Source organism: Xenopus laevis, chromosome 1L (genome assembly GCF_017654675.1).
Source record: "Xenopus laevis strain J_2021 chromosome 1L, Xenopus_laevis_v10.1, whole genome shotgun sequence".
NCBI classification, from domain to species: domain Eukaryota; kingdom Metazoa; phylum Chordata; class Amphibia; order Anura; family Pipidae; genus Xenopus; species Xenopus laevis.
The window spans coordinates 71,418,548-71,437,422 of record NC_054371.1 but is presented as its reverse complement, the minus strand read 5'-3'; the positions used below and the strand labels follow the sequence as shown (position 1 = coordinate 71,437,422).

General features: G+C 38.7%; 1 protein-coding gene across 2 annotated transcripts in view; it reads right to left on the bottom strand.

The window, feature by feature from the left end:
• Positions 1-18,204, bottom strand: part of sec24b.L (SEC24 homolog B, COPII coat complex component L homeolog) — a 40,579-nt gene extending 22,375 nt beyond the window's left edge. The window contains exons 1-5 of one of the 2 annotated variants that reach the window (XM_018251284.2): positions 18,047-18,204; positions 13,197-13,879; positions 8,220-8,288; positions 4,790-4,882; positions 694-774 (exon numbers count right to left, since the gene is read on the bottom strand). In XM_018251284.2, coding sequence (XP_018106773.1) covers positions 694-774; positions 4,790-4,882; positions 8,220-8,288; positions 13,197-13,749 — 796 coding nt within the window. In that variant the 5' untranslated portion in view covers positions 13,750-13,879; positions 18,047-18,204. The remainder of the gene's footprint in view (positions 1-693; positions 775-4,789; positions 4,883-8,219; positions 8,289-13,196; positions 13,880-18,046) is intronic. The other variant, XM_041590086.1, reaches the window with a different exon arrangement.
• Positions 18,205-18,875: the final 671 nt, after the last annotated feature.

Sequence of the window (18,875 nt, the reverse complement as noted above, 5' to 3'; positions counted from 1 at the left end):
GTCAAAAGAAATACTGCATTTCTTTCCTTCTATTGTGTACACATGGGCTTCTGTATCAGACTTCCTGCCTTCAGCTTAAACCTCATTGCCCTGGGCAAGAGCATGCTCAGTTTGTTCCTCTTCCCCCAACCCTCCCTTCTCTACTGTAATCTGAGCCCAGAGCAGGGAGAGACTCAGGCAGGAAGTGATGTCACACCACATTAATACTGCAGCTCATATTCTAGACAAACAGTTTCTAGAGCTTTTTACTCAGGTATGGTAAAACATTCTACAGAATAAATATAGCATTCTAGCTTGCACTATTGCAGCTAATAAAATGCCTCCATAGCTTTCCTTCTCCTTTAAATATATTTTTTTTTAAATGGGGGTAATAGACTTTATGGTACCAACTGAATTGAATGATCAATCTCAAATGTAAAGACTGGGCCTTGTTGATTTGAAAACTTACACAAACATACGGCTAATTAGCAATTAGGCACAAATTACCTAGAAGTGTAGTATAATTAATCAAAACTTCCAAAACACAGTTTAACTACTAGTTGCCTCAATTAAAAGCTGCTGAATATAATCAATATGTGTGTCAGAACGACTGTTGATCATGTGTTACGCCTTATTTTTGCCTTTCATATACCATATAAAAACAGATCAAATTTTGTTTTTATTAGATTGATGAACAAAAATGTAACCAGACACCTGTATAACCTCCTCCTTCTAAGACATCATAGTTTGTGGGCTCTAGGGATGCTGTGCTGGTTGTTGAGGAGCTTTCAAAACCTGAGAACAAAAGGACACCAGTTTAGTTATATTTTCCATGAAGTCAAATATTTGCAATAATGTGGCCCCATAATATTTTTTCTGGGCTATATATTTCTCAGTTAAATAGAAACAGTACTTCCATCAACACTTAATGAATAATAAAAACATTTTTTACAATGACCCTTAACCAAATCTCTGATTTTACAAAATAAAAATTCCTACACTGAAATTTTGCTTATAGCAGGACAATGATGCCCAAGTAATTCTGGAGGGTTTCAAGAACCAAAAAGACAATGATGTACTAAAAACCCAGTCAAAGCCCTGTGGCATTATTTGAAAATTAAGGGAGCTCATTTACTAACACAAGTGCTAAGTCAGTGTATGCACAAATGCTGCCACTTCAAGCATACAAAGGTTTGGCATGTAGATGTCCCATGTACATAGTGACAGGTGGATGCCGCTGTTGTCACATAATACATTATGTGACATTAACCTACAGTAACTGGGATACAAGTACTTTCTAACTTGCTGGTGCAGTTGGCTGTCAGATTTATTTTGTATTGCTGAGAATCTAATAAAAATTTAACACTAGTCACATTTAAAGGAAAAATATACCCCTCTTTTTAACATGATCTCATTCAGTTGTGCTTATGTAGAACAAAATACTTTTTAAAATTTTTTTTTTTTTTTTTTTTTTTTTTACGCAGACATACCCGATTCCGATTTAAAGAAAACCCATTTCCCAACATACCTTGTGCTCACAGTGTATTTCCTTCCATCGTGAAGGGATGAATTCTTGGACACCAAGTCCCTTTACTTTCCACAGAATCTATGCACTATGCAGAATCTATGCACCTCCCACTATGGAAAGGGAAGAGAATTCAAGTCCCAGAATCCATCACTTCCCAACGGAACATAGTGAAAGAGTGTTTAAATAACTTTTGTTCTCCTTACCCGGTATGTCTGTATAAAAACTGAACTCAAACTCAAGTCACAAAGGGAGAGGGTATATTTTCTCTTTAACAGATTAAATGCTTTATTGTTCATGTTGGCAAAATAAAACCATGGAAATATCTTCATAAAATACATAACCCGAGGGGAAGAATATCACATTATTGCTATAGCAATAATCTATTTTAGCTTGCATGACAATCGCTTGCAATGAATTCTCAAATGACTTACCTGGAAAAGCAGATTTGCTTTGTGCCACAGTGCCATTACATTAATGGCTGACAGGGCAATTTCAAGCATTTTGCTGCTCCATTGGAGAGGGATAAAACTTTTAATATCACCCTCCCCATTCAAAGTGAATGGGAATTGCTACCAAGCAGGTACATGCGGCTTGAAAATAATAAAATAATAAAATACAAACATGTTTTCTGGTGATAAATGTTTGACTTGGCAGCACTATATACAATGCAGCAAATCCATTAGAATCAGAGATGATGTTTAGCATTCCCCTAAACTAGCACACAGCCTCATATTTAACCTACAACTGTTAAGCTTAAGGGTCCAGTTTTTCACATAATTCAACTGTATGTACGTAAATTAATAAAGAGGACAATAGGTTATACATGCTAAAATAAGTTAATTTATATAAAAGCAGGTTTTGGAAAAATTTTGTTTTTCTCTCTATTGTACAAGTTTTGTAAACTAGGTCCCAGATATGCTAAACTGCTATAATGTAAATGGTTATGTAAGTGTATGTTTAGCTGTCCCTTTAAGGTGGCCATACACGGATAGATCCGCTCGTTTGGCGTTGTCGCCAAACGAGCGGATCTCCCTCCGATATGCCCACCTTGAGGTGGGCAATATCGGGCTGATCCGATCGTGGGCCCTAGGGCCCAACGATCGGATCCTAGCGTTCGCCCAAACGGGCGGTCGGATCGCGGGACCGCATCAACGAACAGATGCGGCCGCGATCCGACGGGATTTTTAATCCCATCCGATCGAGATCTGGCCGACTTTCGGCCAGATCTCGATCGGGGAAGCCCATCGGGGGCCCCCATACACGGGCCAATAAGCTGCCGACACGGTCTGTCGGCAGCTTTTATCGGCCCGTGTATGGCCACCTTTAGTTTCTTTCTTTTCCCCTCCTTCCATATTCTTGCTCGTCTTTTGTCTCCCTATTTTTCCCTTCCCTTAAACCTCTATAACCTATTTTTCCTATGTTCTTTCTATCTCATTTGTATCATTCCTTCCCAACTTCCTTTATCTTCTGAACTCAATCTCAGATCTTCTTTGTTGCTAATCAGCAGGAACAACCAAACTATCAAAATACCAGCAGAGACAGAAATGGACTTATCTCCTGATAACTCTAGTCCAGCCCATAACCACATCTAAACCATTTTTTTGGTGCTTAATGATCTTCAGGTAATTATGAAATGTGGTAGATATTGGGGTTTTTATAGTTCGAATCAGGCTTCGTTCCGTAATCTGTTCTCATTTACATAGCACTGTGACTGATAACATTAGTGTGTGTGCAATGCAAGATTTTGCCTTTGCTTTTCCCATAGCCTAGAAACAAATTTGCTTGTCTATTTACTGAAGCTGTAGCTTTGCATGTAAGAGATAATATAGGACTAGTAAAATGAGCAGACTAGGAAGGAAAAACGCTCAGTGGGAAAACAAATGCTCCACTGGCCCCTGTACAGCAGTCCCTGGGCTATAAATGATTCACTTGAGGGTTCCCTCTCTGTTCCTGAGAGACTGACACGGTTACATTGGTAGCTGAAGTGCTTGTGAAAAGGCTGCAATATAACAGATCTCTCAGGGACGGAGAACCATCAAGTGAAAGATTTATAACAAGCACAGGGACTGATGAATAACACTAAACTAACAGTTTGGAAGGCTAGCAATCTGGTTAAATGAGAGGATACTTGGAAAGCCGAGGTGGAGGGAGCTGAATAAAAAAAATATAAATTTCAGAACTGTAAAAAATTAAAAAACAGAATCCAACTGAAAATACCATCTGCGGTGTACTATATGAAGATCATACATTTTGTAAAGATGAACTGCTCTTTTAAAGATGATCCCATTGGAGATAAATATCTCTGGAGATATTGCCCATAGCAACCAATCACATCTTTCTTTTGTTTCCCAACTTGCAGGTGACTGTTTAAATCTAATGGCTGATTGGTTGCCAAGGGCTACATCTCCGGATAGCTACCGCCAATGTTGGTAAACGTGCCCTGAAGTCTGCTAAAAATTGTGTAAATTTGTTATCAATCAAGGACTGTTTCCCTCCAATAAGGATTAATTATATTTTAGTTAGGATCAAGTACAAGGAGCGTTATTACTACAAAGAAAAGGGCAATTTTTTAAATATTTGAATTATATGATTAAAGGTGGCCATAGAAGCACAGATAATATTGTACGAAACAAATTTTCATATGATATTCGGTACATGTATTGTGGTAAAAGAGCTGACCGATATCGGTCGGCTCGTCAATTGGGCTGGGCACAAAATTTTGATTGGGCTCTTCTGAAGACACCCAAAGGTCGGCCATTGTTAGTGCTGAATCGTCAGATACAGGTAGAATTCTATTGTTTCTACTTTTATATCTGACAATTCAGCTCTATGTGTGTATTGAAACGGAAGATCTTTTCTAAGAAAATTGTTACGTCTATGGCCACCTTGAAATGGAGTCTATGGGAGATTGCCTTCCAGTAATTCAGAGCTTTCTGGATAACTGGTTTTCAGATAACAGTTCCCATACCTGTATATTGAGTACATATTTTCCATCTAGATGGGTTCTATAAAAGTTACAGTCACGCATCCAGTACATTTTTCTCAATGTAACTTTTCAGTCAAAGGTTAGAGTGTATGAGATGGAACTAATACAGTTAAAAATAAACACACTGCACTGTAAAAAAGGATTTAATGGCTGAAAGATGCAGGCTGCAATGCATGCTTTTTCCATATTGTATTCATAAGAGAAAGGTTACATGGAAGCCGTATACTCTACATGCTAGAAGCAAACAAAAACCAAAAAACAACCCCTCCCCCCCCAAAAAAAAAGCAAAATCAGACCTGCTTCCTCATCCTCCTCCTCTTCATCCTCTGAACTAGATGAAGAGGGAGTTGGTGCAGAGTTAGCATGATTATATCCACCAAACTGCATGCCTGTAAATTACAGAAAGCACAAGAATTAAGAAAAGCAGAAAAACAAAAAAGTTGCAAGCATTGGTAGATCAGCATCACACAGCATGCAGTCTTAAACTGTCCATATACAAATAAATCCACTGATTTGACAAGCAGATCTTTGCCCAATTTGGCCACCCATCTGCAGGGCCAAGTTAGACTGAAAGTGGTTGCCCCCATGGGAAACTAACAAGAGTCCATGCAGAGCCGTTGCGAAAGGACCGCATTAACATGCCAATGTATATGTCGCTGAATGGAATTTTAAAATCTTCCAGATATTTGTCGGGCTGGCTATAGGAAGGGGCCCTTATATGGGCCAATAAGATGATAACGTGACAGGCTTTAAACTGGCCATATTAGGGCCAAGACAACGGCTTAATGGCCCATGTATGGGGCCCTTGGGAAGGCATGTCTAAAAATGGGGCAGATATCTATCTGGCAAGTTTGAAAATCCCCCTTGGGCAAGGACTACATCAGTGCATTGGTATAGTCCTTGCCTGGCAGGTCTCTGTGGTCCAGCTATATGATGAAATCATTGGATCAGCCCAATCCTCAGCGTGGGGAGGGCAAAAAAAACACAAAGAACTGCTCATTTGGCAACCTCCCCAAGCAAGCAAATCTGAGATATGTTTACCTTTGTGAAACAATAGCCAATATTGTTTTCTGTCACACATGTAGCATTTTGTCATATAAATGTTTTTGTATTAACTGAAATTAAGTCAGAATCTGGTCTAGTTAAATGTTATCTGTAAAGGAGATTGCCGACCCCTTCCATTATGATGCAAAGAACACCAGCTGAACATCACACATAGTAAGGGCACTACAAGCCTTAAGCATTAGGGTTGGTAAGAAAAAAACATGCATTTAAGGTACTCAAGACAGACAGGACATCTGACTTATTAGGTACAAATAAGTCGATAACACATGCAAAAAAAAAAAGCAGACTAAAACAAAGAATGACTGAAAAGGGCATTGCAGAAAGGAGCAAATTTAATCTAAATGTTTTTTTAAATATGTAAATAAAATAATAAGGAAACAAGAAGGGTGGAATCCTCAGTGTCTGTCAGAGAAAGGAAAACTGGAAATTTGCATGACGAAAGCAGGAAAAAAAGCAAAAATTTTGAACTGTTACTTTTTGTCTTTTTACTCAACGGAGGAACCTGTTATTGAAGTTATAAACCCAAATACATTAATAGTACTATTAAAGGATGGGGGTGGGACTCAGGAACAAAATCAAAAATAGAGACTAAAACATGGGATCCAGGTATTCATCAAACAGTACTAAAAAGAGCCTTCTACGAGGTGAGCAGAAGTCTAGAAATGGGGTGGGGGGTTGGCCTTCGTCGGTGGATGTAATCTACTTAGATGTTAGTGGAGTACCACATGGACCTGTCTTTGGCCCTTTGATTTTGAATTTATTAATGACCTTGTGTTTGGCATTGTTAGAACTCTTTTTGCAGCTGAAACTAAATTGCATCAAACTAATTCCATGCAGCATATTGCCACGGTGCAGAGATTTGACTGAACTGGAAAACTGTGCAGCACACTCGCAAATGAGGCTCAACATGATGCATTTTGGTAGAAAAAACAAATGCTCGATATATGCTAAATGGAAGTGTTTTGGAGGCCTCCTTAAGCGAGAAGGATTTGGGGATTTTGGTGGGACACATTTGTAACTGTAGACAGTCCCTCAGTGGCTACTAATGAAAATAAAGTGCTGTCTTGCAAGAGATGAAAACATCATTTTGGCTCTTCATAGATAACTAGCAATGCCTCACCTTGAGTAGAGCGATTTTGGGCCACAGTACTTGGGAATATTTATGAGTTGGAGATGTGCAGAGACATGCAACTAGAGCAGCAAAGGGAATGGAAAGTTAAACTATTTTGAAAGACTATCAAGGCTGGGGTTGTTCTCTCTGGAGAAAAAAAATCTTGTTTTCACTTCGAAAAGAAGGCCACCTGTTTTAAAATTTAATTTGAAGTGGTGAAAGGGTTTCTTCAAAGTCGATGGCAGATAATTGTGGAATGCCCTGCTGATGAGGTTGTGAGGAAGATTTTTTTCTAACTGAAATTATAATTACACATTTATCTTAGTGAGGAAAATTTTTTATAAATTCCTTTAAAAGGGGTTGTTCACCTTCCAAACATTTTTTTCAGTTCAATTGTTTTCAGATTGTTCACCAGAAATAAAGTCTTTTTTCAATTACTTTCCTTTCCTTTTTTTTTTTTTACAGTTTTTTCAAAATCTAAGTTTAATGTCCCTGTCTCTTTTGTTTGAGTCTGGCAGCTCAGTAATTCAGGTGCAGACTCTAAACGGTTACAATTTTGCAACATTTAGTTGATACATTTCTCAGCAGCATCTCTGGAGTATTAGCAACTATTGTATCAATTCTAACAGCTGCCTGTCATGAAACTCAGGGATTCTGCTCAGCAGGGACAAAGTTAAGAAATGTATCAACTAAATGTATCAATTTAGAACAGTTTACAGGGTCAGCGACCCCCCTCCCAGAGCTGCTATAGAAGGTGAAAAATGTCACTTTACACTTCAATATTAGAAAAACATAGAAAATAGAAAGTAACTGGAAAAAGTTATTTCTGGTGAACAATCTGAAACCAACTGAAAAAAAGTGTTGGAAGGTAAACAACCCCTTTAAGAGTGGCTTGGATGACAAGAAAAACAATTCAAGACTATTGTGATCTACAATTTAGTATAGGTATTACTATATATAATTTAGCAGACGACATGCAAGCTGTTAACTGGGCACGCTTGGTAGAATGTTAAAAAAAAAAGGGTATGTATATATATATTTTAATTACTATTTTTGCTACTCAGCACAATATTCAGAAATTAACAATACGCATCTGATAATATCATAAGGGTTAGATTTATCAATTGTGAGATTAGAAAAAACTCACGCAATTTCTATACAATGGGATTTGTGATAAACTCTGATCTTCGATTTCGATAAACCAGTCCAGGTCAGTTCTTAGTTACCACAAAGTGCTTACTTACAGCAATTTGATTTTATGAGCAATTGTACTGCTACTTTGACAGTTAATAGCAACAATATATGAGTGTATTTATAATAATTTCAGCTTTTAGTGTGTTTCCGAACCATCGCAAGAGTACACGGTCTGCATTTTATTTTGTTTTTAGAAGTACACCGCAGTTAAAAATACAACTACATTGTTCTGTAATAGACAAAGATCTAAAATAAGGACTTCATAAAGTCTCCTATTAATAAATAAAATGCTAACAATTCCTGGAATACTTATATGACAACATAACTTATGAATATATTTTTTAAATCACAGGTACCTTCTTGCAGTGTTGAATGATGGAAGGATGCAGGAGATATTACAGCTGCAGGTCTTGGTGATTGGGTGTCTGCAAAATATGAAAAAAGCAGATGATTTAAAGAGAACAAGAAAGCATACAAACAAGTTTCAAAGAGCAGCAATACACAGGCAGATTCAGTATGGTACAGATATCATACAAGGCGTCCATTGTTGTACTCATTAAAGGGCTGTTTTACCTGTAAGTTAACTTGTAGTACATTAGAGAATGGTCAATGCTAAGCAACTTTTGGAGCAGTCTTCATTATTTAATTTTTATATATATATATATTTTTTTTTAATAATTTACCTTCTTCTGAGTCTTTCCAGCTTTCAAATGGGGGTCACTGACCCTGTCTAAAAATAAATGCCCTGTAAGGCCACAAATTTACTGTTATTGCTACTTTTTATTAATTATCTTTCTATTCGGTCCTTCTATTCATATTCCAGTCTCTTATTCAAATCAAAGTGTGGTTGCTAGGGTAATTTGGACTATAGAAATCTCAAACTGGAGAGCTGCTGAATAAAAAGTTTAATAACTCAAAAATCACAAATAATAAAAAACGATTACAAATTGTATCAGAATATCACTCTTCATCATACTAAAAGTTAATTTAAAAGGTGAACAACTCCTTTAAGGCCCGATTACCAGACTCAAAAACTTTTCCTAACACAGCAAAATAAACAATGCAGCTCCAGTAACGTATGATTTCATGAGGCATTTAAACAACTTTAGTATGATATAGGTATTTGGTAATAACTGGTGACCTCCACATAGCTACATTTTACATCCATGCTATTCCCATGGATTTTTGGAGTTTACACACATGCCCAATGTGTGGTGGTGCTAGCCTGAAGTAAACTGCTCTTGCGTTTATATTGTTCGTCAGGAGTGCTGGCAGTGTCACTATTCCTGGAAGGGCCCTTAGGATTAAGAACACTTGAGAAAAGCAAGTTAGAGCTATCTATCACGTTAATGCAAGTTAAAACTAAATCATTGGTGAAAGATAAAATTACAAGTATACTTAGAACAGTCATTCTTAATTCATATTCTAATACATGGCCATTCTTAATCAGATACCTGTATTAATTATGTGCACACTCCCAAGAGGTATAGTATTGTTTTGCGAAATCCATTGCAGTATGGGCCTTGGAAATTGCATGTTTTTCCACACTCCTTTTTTCTGTTCTATCTTCTAATATCCTGTCCTCTCTGACTGGCTCCATGTTTTTACAAAAAAGACGAGCAAAACAATTGCCTCAAACAATCCACCATCCGCAAGTCAGAAACGGATTCAAATTCTTACTTACAAAATTGCATCAAACTAGAGAACACTGTGAGCCAAGCAGACTTCCTCAATTTGTTGCTAGCTGACCAGTTCAGATGGTGATTGCAACAATGTATATAAAACTTAACTTTTACTGTTTGATAATGTTAAAATATGTTGCCCAATCTTATACAAACTCACTGCTCACAAATACCAATATATATATATCAGTTATAAACGGTGAGTTCTGATGTCATTTCTGTCACGACTCACTGAAATTGGTGTATTATAATATATAAAGTACCCGTTTGTAAAATATAAGGATATTATGAGTTACCGAGGAGTTTCATGACAATATAAAAACAAGAGGCAGAAGGCCGCATGTTTTTATACAGGTCATGGAACTCCGAGGTAACTTCTAATACCCTCATATTTTGCAACTGGGGGTACTTTATCTATTATAGGTCTTGTGAAGTGAAAAAAATTATTTAGTCAACGTTTCAGCTCCTGTACACGAGCCGTTTGTTGCACACACACACAAATATAAATACTCACAAATAAAAAACAGTGCAGGACTGTGTGCTTAAAAATACAAATAATTAAAAAACGCATATGGTGGATTCAATTCCAAAAGGTATTTACGGCTTACTGAAATTATCAAACTTTGGTTGCCTAATGCAGACAAGCGAAATAGTAAGTAATGTGCTGTACCCAAACCCTCCCTTCCAATGTGCCCACATGTGCAAACCTGCATGTCTACGTGGGGACAAGTGGGAGCTATACTCCCCACCGTCCACCTATGCCACCCTACGCGTTTTGCTGACTGCTCATAAGATTGCAGTAACAACGCATATGCGCAACTACTAAGAGGATTACATAAACTGAAACATCTGCTGGAATTACACATACTTTATACAAGGATTCTGTCACACCAAACAGGATTACCAAAATGTAACAACAGATCTGTGCACAGATGCCCCTCTATACCTTTACAACAAAGAGCATATGAAACGGCCATTTACAATAACTAATCATAGTTAAAATACATTGTGTATGAGCAAATCTCCTTAAAGGCAATTCCTTTTATAATTTAGAAAACAGACGGGAAATAAAACAACTACACACTGAAAAAACAGGTTGTAAACCTGGCACAGCATGCAGAGATAATTGCCTTTGGCTTGTGAGGTAGTTTCTCTCAATGCACTCATTCCATACATAAACAAAACATTATTTTGGGGCAGGACATTCTTAACCCAAGCCCAGTTTATGTTGAAAGCAGGTCTAAAAGGTGCTTTAAAGGAGGAAGATAGGTACGGACAACTGTGTGTGATTGATCTTTAACAATCGAGAGTCCATGAACAGGGCTAGAAATATTTCCTCTGCACATGCTCTCCCCAGGCCACGTGGATTCAAACAGTCAAGTAATCTATAAAAGAGTTGGCACAGTTGCAGCTGTTACCAAAAAATAAAATACCACTGTTTAATAGTATTTAACCACCTATATCATTTAAAACTAAAACCCCATTCTATTTCCTGATACCAGTGAGCAAAGTGAAGCACATAACAGCCACTGAGAAGGCCTCTGTATAAATACAGCCCTCCTTTTCCCTAGCTACTGCTATCTTTGTACTTTTAAATAATGAGAAGCTCAATATAGGGAGGCTGCTCTGCTGGTATGCTTAACGTTGCTCATTGGGCTTTAGTTTAAAGAAAGACAGAAAGAAAGAAAGACAGAAAGGTTCAATCTGGTATACTGAAAAGCAGCAACAACCTCCTGTGTTTAATGTGTAAAACAAAAGGAACACAACATTTTGGGGGCAGGTCTGATGATGGGGTCTGCCCCTGAAACATTGAGTTACTTTTGATTGAGTTGCTTTTGTTTGACACAGTAAATATAGAGAATTGTTTCCGCTTTGCAGCATGTTTATGTGCCAGCTGTTTTTTTTTCTGGTTACCAGTCCCTCAATTGAAAACCAGTACATTTGAAAAATGGAAAGAGGGATGAAAAGATCTGCTATGCACAGAGTTGAATTTTTGGCCATGCCTATTGTGTCCATACCTCATAAAAAGCACGTTCTTTTTCCAAAATTTGCCAGATTAAGGAAAAGTTGAACACAATTCTGTGGGTTTAAGGGTCATGTTATATGTGTTATTACAATTTTGCTATGAAGGTGAAATCGCCCTTTCAGCTGCAAGCCTCAGTTCTCCAAAAAGACCAGCTTATCTTATTAGTTACAACTGTATCTAAGTGCAGGTGCTAAGTATTCTGTGCTCTCTGCTAAAAATCTATTTCAATTATATTTATCTAAGAGTGAAGTAGTTAAGAGATCACCACAGTCCACTATAGTGAAATACCTCCTCTCTCCATTCATTTCTATGGGATTTTTAAAGGCGTATTTATCAAAGGGCGAAAGTTCAACATTTGATAAAGACACCTTTACAAATCCCATAGAAATTAATGGATGCCAGCAAATCTCCTGAAAATACATCTTTCTTCACTAACATTCAGATAAATACATGTAAAGCTCTAAAGTAATCAGAAGAAGGAAGGTAAAACAATTTAAAGTGCTGAGCCTTACAAATAAATTTAGGGACAACCAGTTCAATACGAACAGCCTCATTGTTAGCTTTAAACCTAATCTGCAAATCTCAGTTGCATCATTCGATAAAGAAATAAATAATTCAAACCTGTCCCTTGAGATGTCCCACAATAATTTTAGCTGTAACAATGCACCTGCACCTAGATAAATGCTGCTCATTTGTATTCGAATAAATACTTGTAGCTCTGGTAGCATTATGCCTATTCTATTTTTTATTATACAAGTCGACCTAACTCATATCCACAAATTAAACTCGTTTATCAATAATTCTACTCAAAAAAGTTGGAGTGAAAAAATGCCGCAAAACAAATTTGAACGTCAATTTAAATTGTTCGATTGACGCTCTGACAACTCCACGTTATCGAATTATCACTGCAAAATCTCAACTTCATCGGACGAAAACCCAGACTTTATTGGATTATCCAGCACGGATCACAATGACCTAGACAGGTTTGAGATGGAGTATGTTCGAATTTTTAGCAGCTTTGGGGGTATAACAATTATAATAACAAAGTAAAACAAATAACAGTAAGGCCAATGTCACACACAACTGTAAAGCCTTATAGAGTGGTACAGCTATAACCAGTGGCATAAGTAGGAGGTACTGAGCCTCATAGCAAATTATTTAAGGACCATCAAACACGTACTAAAATTTCTTATCAGCCAGTGCTCTACTGAGCCACCTATATCAGAGATTCATGTACAACTGCTCTCTACATTACCAGACTAACAATTTAGGGCAGAGACACGCTGCAATTCGGGGAGATTAGTCGCTCGGCAACAAATCTCCTCTCCTTCAGGGTGACTAATCTCCCCGAACTGCCTCCCCTGCATTCCCATTGGCTAGAATGAAAATCGTCGGCGGGATAGCACCGGGGAGCACTTCGGAAAACTAAGCGCTCCAAGTGTCATCCCGCCGCCGATTTTCATTCTAGCCGGTGGGAAGGCAGGGGAGGCACTTCGGGGAGATTAGTGGCCCCGAAGAAGAGGAGATTTGTCGCCGGGTGACTAATTTCCCCTTAGCGCAGTGTGTGTCTCTGCCCTTAATGGTTGTTTAGTAAAATGAAAGTAGAATTATCTATTTTGTCTTACCTGAATGAATATTCTGTTGTCCAAAGGATGAAGGTGCACCATGATTCTGCATGTGAACATCCCAGGCACCCAGTTGATCTACAGTGGACACAGGGGTTGTATTGTGCCTCTTCAAGTCCTGATGAAGTAGAGAAGAGCCCCCAGATGTTTGCACATTTTGGGTTGTGTTAGTCACCTGAGCACATGCATGAACATTGTGGGAGTATATCACTTGGCTATACTGCGTGCTAGCAGATGAACTTGCATACTGAGCTCCTGAATAGTGTTGGCTAGACACAGATGAAGAAATGTGATCAGAATAACCGGATAATCCCTGAGGTGTATACGAGGGGTTACCAGGATAAGAAGCATAGCTGTGATTGCCAGTAAATGTTGGGTATGGTTGTAAAACACCAGGAGGTCCCTGGGTGGCAGAAAGACCTATCCCCTCGGCTGGTTTTTGTGAAGCTGGAATATCATGGCCTGGAGATGGACTATGGTAAAACTGATGGGATAAATTGTTTGTATTTACTAAACTTGGTTTATGCTGTGGCATAGAATTTTGAGACAACATTGCATAGCTGAGAGAGTAATCGGCACCAAACTTGCTGTTTGTGTATGAATGAGTTACTTTACTCGGCACTTGGGAAATACAACGCTGGAAAAGAACTTGGCTTGAGATGGTGTGTTGGACTGAGCTGGGCCTGGAAAAAAATAAATATAACAATGTAATGCTTATATCAGCTCAACATACGGCTTCTTAAAGGGGTGGTTCACCTTTACCTTACTTTTAAGTATGTTACAGAATGGCCAATTCTAAGCAACTTTTCAGTTGGTCTTCATTATTTAATTTTTTTTTTTATATAGTTTTTATTAATTATTTGCCTGTTCTGACTCTTTCCGGCTTTCAAATGGGGGTCACTGACCCCATCTAAAAATAAATACTCTGTAATCCTGCAAAATGTATTGTTATTGCTGCTTTTTAGTACTCATCTTTCTATTCAGGCCTCTCCTATTCATATTCCAGGGTAATTTGGCCCCTAGCAAACAGTTTGCTGAAACCGGAGAGCTGCTGAATAAAAAGCTTGAATAATATAATAAATGAAAACCAATTGCAAATTGTCGCAGAATATCACTCTATCTACATCATACTAAAAGTTAACTCAAAGTTGAACAACCCCTTTAACGTCCGAATTGCTGCAAGGGTCAGGAACATATGACTATCCCTTTAATAAGCTACCCAAGGCTAATTTCAGTTTTCATTTGTGCCCCTTAAACCACCGCTGACCCCAGCTACAGATGACTGAACCTATGTTTAAACATCAGTTCCTGTAAAAGCAGGAGCTGTATCAGCCAGCGATACAGGTATATAACAAGGGCTGCCTGAAGGCAGAGTGCCTCAAATGAAAAATAAAATGGTATTGGATATCTTATTAAAAGGCACAGCAGTACATTTCAAACAAATGCAGAAATTGTCAGTAATCCCTTTAGGTTACTGCCACACCAAGCGGATTCTTGGTCAGTGTATAAATGCAGGCCAAGAATTGACCCCTACGCTGGCATCAGCCTTCCCTTGTGACTGTACCTAGTCACTACAATAGTCCAGGTGCACCTGAATCCACTCTGTGTGCAGTCACAAGGGTAGGCTGAGGCAAGTGTAGGGTGTGGCAGTTGCCATACATGACACGACTGGTACATCAGAAATGTAATCAGGCATATTTCTTAAAGGAACAGTTCAGTGTAAAAGTAAAAAAAACTGGGTAAATAGATAGACTGTGCAAATTAGAAAAATGTTTCTAATATAGCTAGTTAGGCAAAAATGTAATGTATAAAGGCTGATGTGAATGGATGTCTAACACAACAGAACACTACTTCCTGCTTTTCAGCTCTCTAAGGTTAGAACTACACAGGCAATTTTCCTCACCAGATGCGCCAAATCTAATGTAAGTAATACAAATGTCGCACATACAAGCTGATTGCATCCGACATGACTGTTGGATGCGAACGCTGCATGTTGCGTCTACATCCAACAGTCATGTCGGATGCAATCAGCTTGTACGTGCGACATTTGTATTACTTACATTAGATATGGCGCATCCGACGTGACGCCTGTACTTGCTTGCGTCGTAATGAATGGCCGCGCACTGAAAATCATTGGACCATTTCAATGGGTAAAGACTAACAGTAGAATGAAACGAGTGCTGTTGTATAGTTAAATGCACGTGGCAAGCACATGTTGAAACACCCACTGTTCTATCTGGCAGGGAACTGCCTAATGCTGCAACATCAATTCAATTAAAATATAAAAGCAATCTCATTTTACACATCAGCTTTTCATCTGCTGCACAAATCAAGATTCTAGCATGGTTCTGTTGAAGCCATATGGACAAACGGTCACTGGGCATAAGCTATACTGTGTTTCATAATAACTCATACTACACTTTAAAAAAACAAACAAAAAAAAAAAACAACAAATTCTGCGGTCATTGAAGAGCCAAAAGGAAACATCTGGTGACTTTCGATGGGTATATGTAACTTGACAATATGCATGAGTTGTACTCCCTTACTGACAAGTGAATGCTCTCAACTGACAAATGAATTCCTTTTTACATATGAAAAGAGCACCATCTGACATACAATTATCAACTCACAAATGAATCAATACACAGGTCCCTTTAAAATCAGAATGAATGTTAAATACAAGTGTGTACATTACTGGGATCTAGAGATATACATATTCTACAACCAGCTGTGACCATTTTAAGTAATTTTATTACTTAACACACGCATTTTTTATTTTAACATCATTAGCAAGTTCATGCTAAAGGAAAAGTATGCTAACAAATCCCTTTTAAACATGGTAGCCCAGGCCAGGACTGGCAATCTGTGGGTTGCGGCAAAACACCAGAGAGGCTGCTGTCAGTTGCCTTAGACAATCACTATTTATTGGGCTTGGGCTGGTGAGTTCTGTTTGGGCCTCTGTGTACCAGGGCCTATTTTGTATCTCAGTCCAGACATGTGATGGCCTTAAAGGAGAATTCAACCATAATGTTAAAAAAGCCTACCGCCCTACCCTACATAGACCCCCCCCCTCCAGCCTAAGTGTTACCCCGGGCAAATGCCCCGAACGTTTTACTTACCCCTCTGTGCAGATTCAGGCATCGGGGGTTCAAAGGCGCCATCTTCAGCCATCTTCGGAATGAGACCGGTGCTTAGACAATTTTCATGAATTTTGGCGCATGTGCCGCCATACCGGTGTCATTACAAAGATTTCCGAAGAGCACAAGATAGCGCCCATGAACTCCAATGCCTTTAACTGAATGAGGGGTAAGTAAAACGTTACCCCGGGCAAATGACCCTAACGTTTAACGTACCCCTCTGTGCAGATTCAGGTATTGGAGTTCACAGGCGCCATCTTCAGCCGCTTCAGTAATCTTCAGAATAAGACCGGTGCTTAGTCAATTTTCATGAATTTTGGCGCATGCACAGTAGTCGGGAAACAGAAAATTGCTCCAACTGCGCATGTGCCGCCACGCCGGTGTCATTACAAAGATTTCAGAAGAGAACAAGATAGCGCCCATGAACTACAATGCCTTTATCTGAATGAGGGGTAAGTAAAACGTTAGGGTCATTTGCCCGGGGTAACACTAAGGCTGGGGGGAGTAGGAGGTCTATGTAGGGATAGGAGTTTTTTTAGCGTTAGGTTGAATTCTCCTTTAAAAACTGGCAATAAAAAACCCAATATGCTGGCAGAAAGGGGTTAGATATATCTTATTATCTTATTATAGGTGTGTGTTGAAAGAGGACTGGCAATTATACCTTGTTCAAGATGAAATACTAAAACCCTAGCATTGTAAATAGTAGGGATGCACCGAATCCACTATTTTGGATTTGGCCGAACCCCAGAATCCTACATGAAAGATTTGGCTGAAAACCAAACCGTATCCGAATCCTAATTTGCATATGCAGATTAGAGATGAGAAGGGGAAAACATTTTTTTACTTCCTTGTTTTGTGACTAAAAGTCACACAATTTCCCTCCCCGTCCCTTATTTGCATATGCAAAATTGAATTCGGATTTGGTTCGGCCTGGCAGATGGATTCGGCCGAATCCGAATGAAAAAGGCCGGATTCGGTGCATCCCTAGTAAATAGCTTATCAGTTATACCAAGGAGCCTTCAATAGGGTAAAGACACACAGAGCCACTAGTAGCAGCTACTTGTCATCGCTACCAAATAGACAATAATTGTTTTTTGGTGTTTTTAGGCCATTCTCAGTATTGTCTATTGCAGGGTATTTTCTAGCCACAACAAGTAGCTGCTACTAATAACTCCAGAGCTACTTGTGACTACAAAATGGCAAAAAATACCCCGACATAGACAATAGCGAGAATTGCCTCTAATAAAACACACAGGTAGCGTCTTAGTAAAGGCAATTATCACTCTTATCTATATTGTAGCCATGACATGTAGCTGCTACCAGAGGCTCTGTGTGTGTGTTCAGCCTAAAATTGGGCAAGCCTGACCAGGAGCTTTAAGTTCATAATAAGGAAAGTGATGAGGGAATCTATAGAGGTATATAAATAATCAAGGAAAGTAAAAAATGCCATGAACCTTTTTTTTTTTTGTAAATTTTACATCTAGGCCAAACATTCCTTCCTTGAAATGATTGTTCCTGGATAAGTTTTCAACCTATTCTAAACAAAAATCTATTCACAAGCAGCATTTGCTATGTAATTCACACATTTGTACATAGAATATCTGCCAGTACAATATATTCCACCATATCACGAACACGAATATAAATAAACGATTTGATCAGAGCCACAGAAAGCAGACTTCATGTTTAAATACGCATAATCAAAGAACATACCGCCTGATAGCCCGGCTTTTGCGGGACAGTCCCGGTTTCTTCACACAGCCCGCAGTACAGAATCGCTGCTTAAACGTCCCGCAACGCCGGTGATGCCAAGCTCCTTAGCCCGATAGCTAAGCCAGACGTCACAAACCTTTCTCGCGAGACTTAGGCGTCACGACTACACGTATATAAGCGCAGTGACGCTGCACGTCTTATTTTATTACTCGCAGCTTCTGTTGTGTTGCTTTCCAGCAACGCCACCACCAGAGTCACTGCTCCCAATTTTTAATCTAAAGCACATTCATATTTTTGGTCTCTAGTTAGAGCTCTTACATGCCAGAGAACAAAAACAATCTTTTTTTATTCTTAAGGGTAGCCAACAATACCTTCTTCTGGTAGAGTCTGTTCTCCCAATTTGACCTGAAAGAAAAATGCTTTGTGCAAACTAGAGCCAGGTCAAATTAAGTAATTTTTTTATTGGTCCTCTAAGTGTTCCATTTTATTTTTTAAACAGAAATAATGCAGATTTTGAGGGACAAACAAATAGCAATTTTTGGAGAAGAAAATGGACCAAAATAAATAAATAGTTTTTAGGCTCTATTTTTCATGGTGGCATCAGAGGGTCTTGGTAGTTTTGTGCAAACAAGTTGCAGATTTAGGAAAACACTGGTTTATTATGGTTGGTGCAGCAGAAAGTTGTGGGGCCCCAAAACGTAGGTGTCGGTGAAGACTAGTCCTGGCAGGGAATTTCCACTGTTTCACAGATGAGTTAAGACCAAACCAGCAGCCCCCATGGTTATCCATAAACAAACTTCAAGCTCAGTGATTTATGTTAAGACGAGGG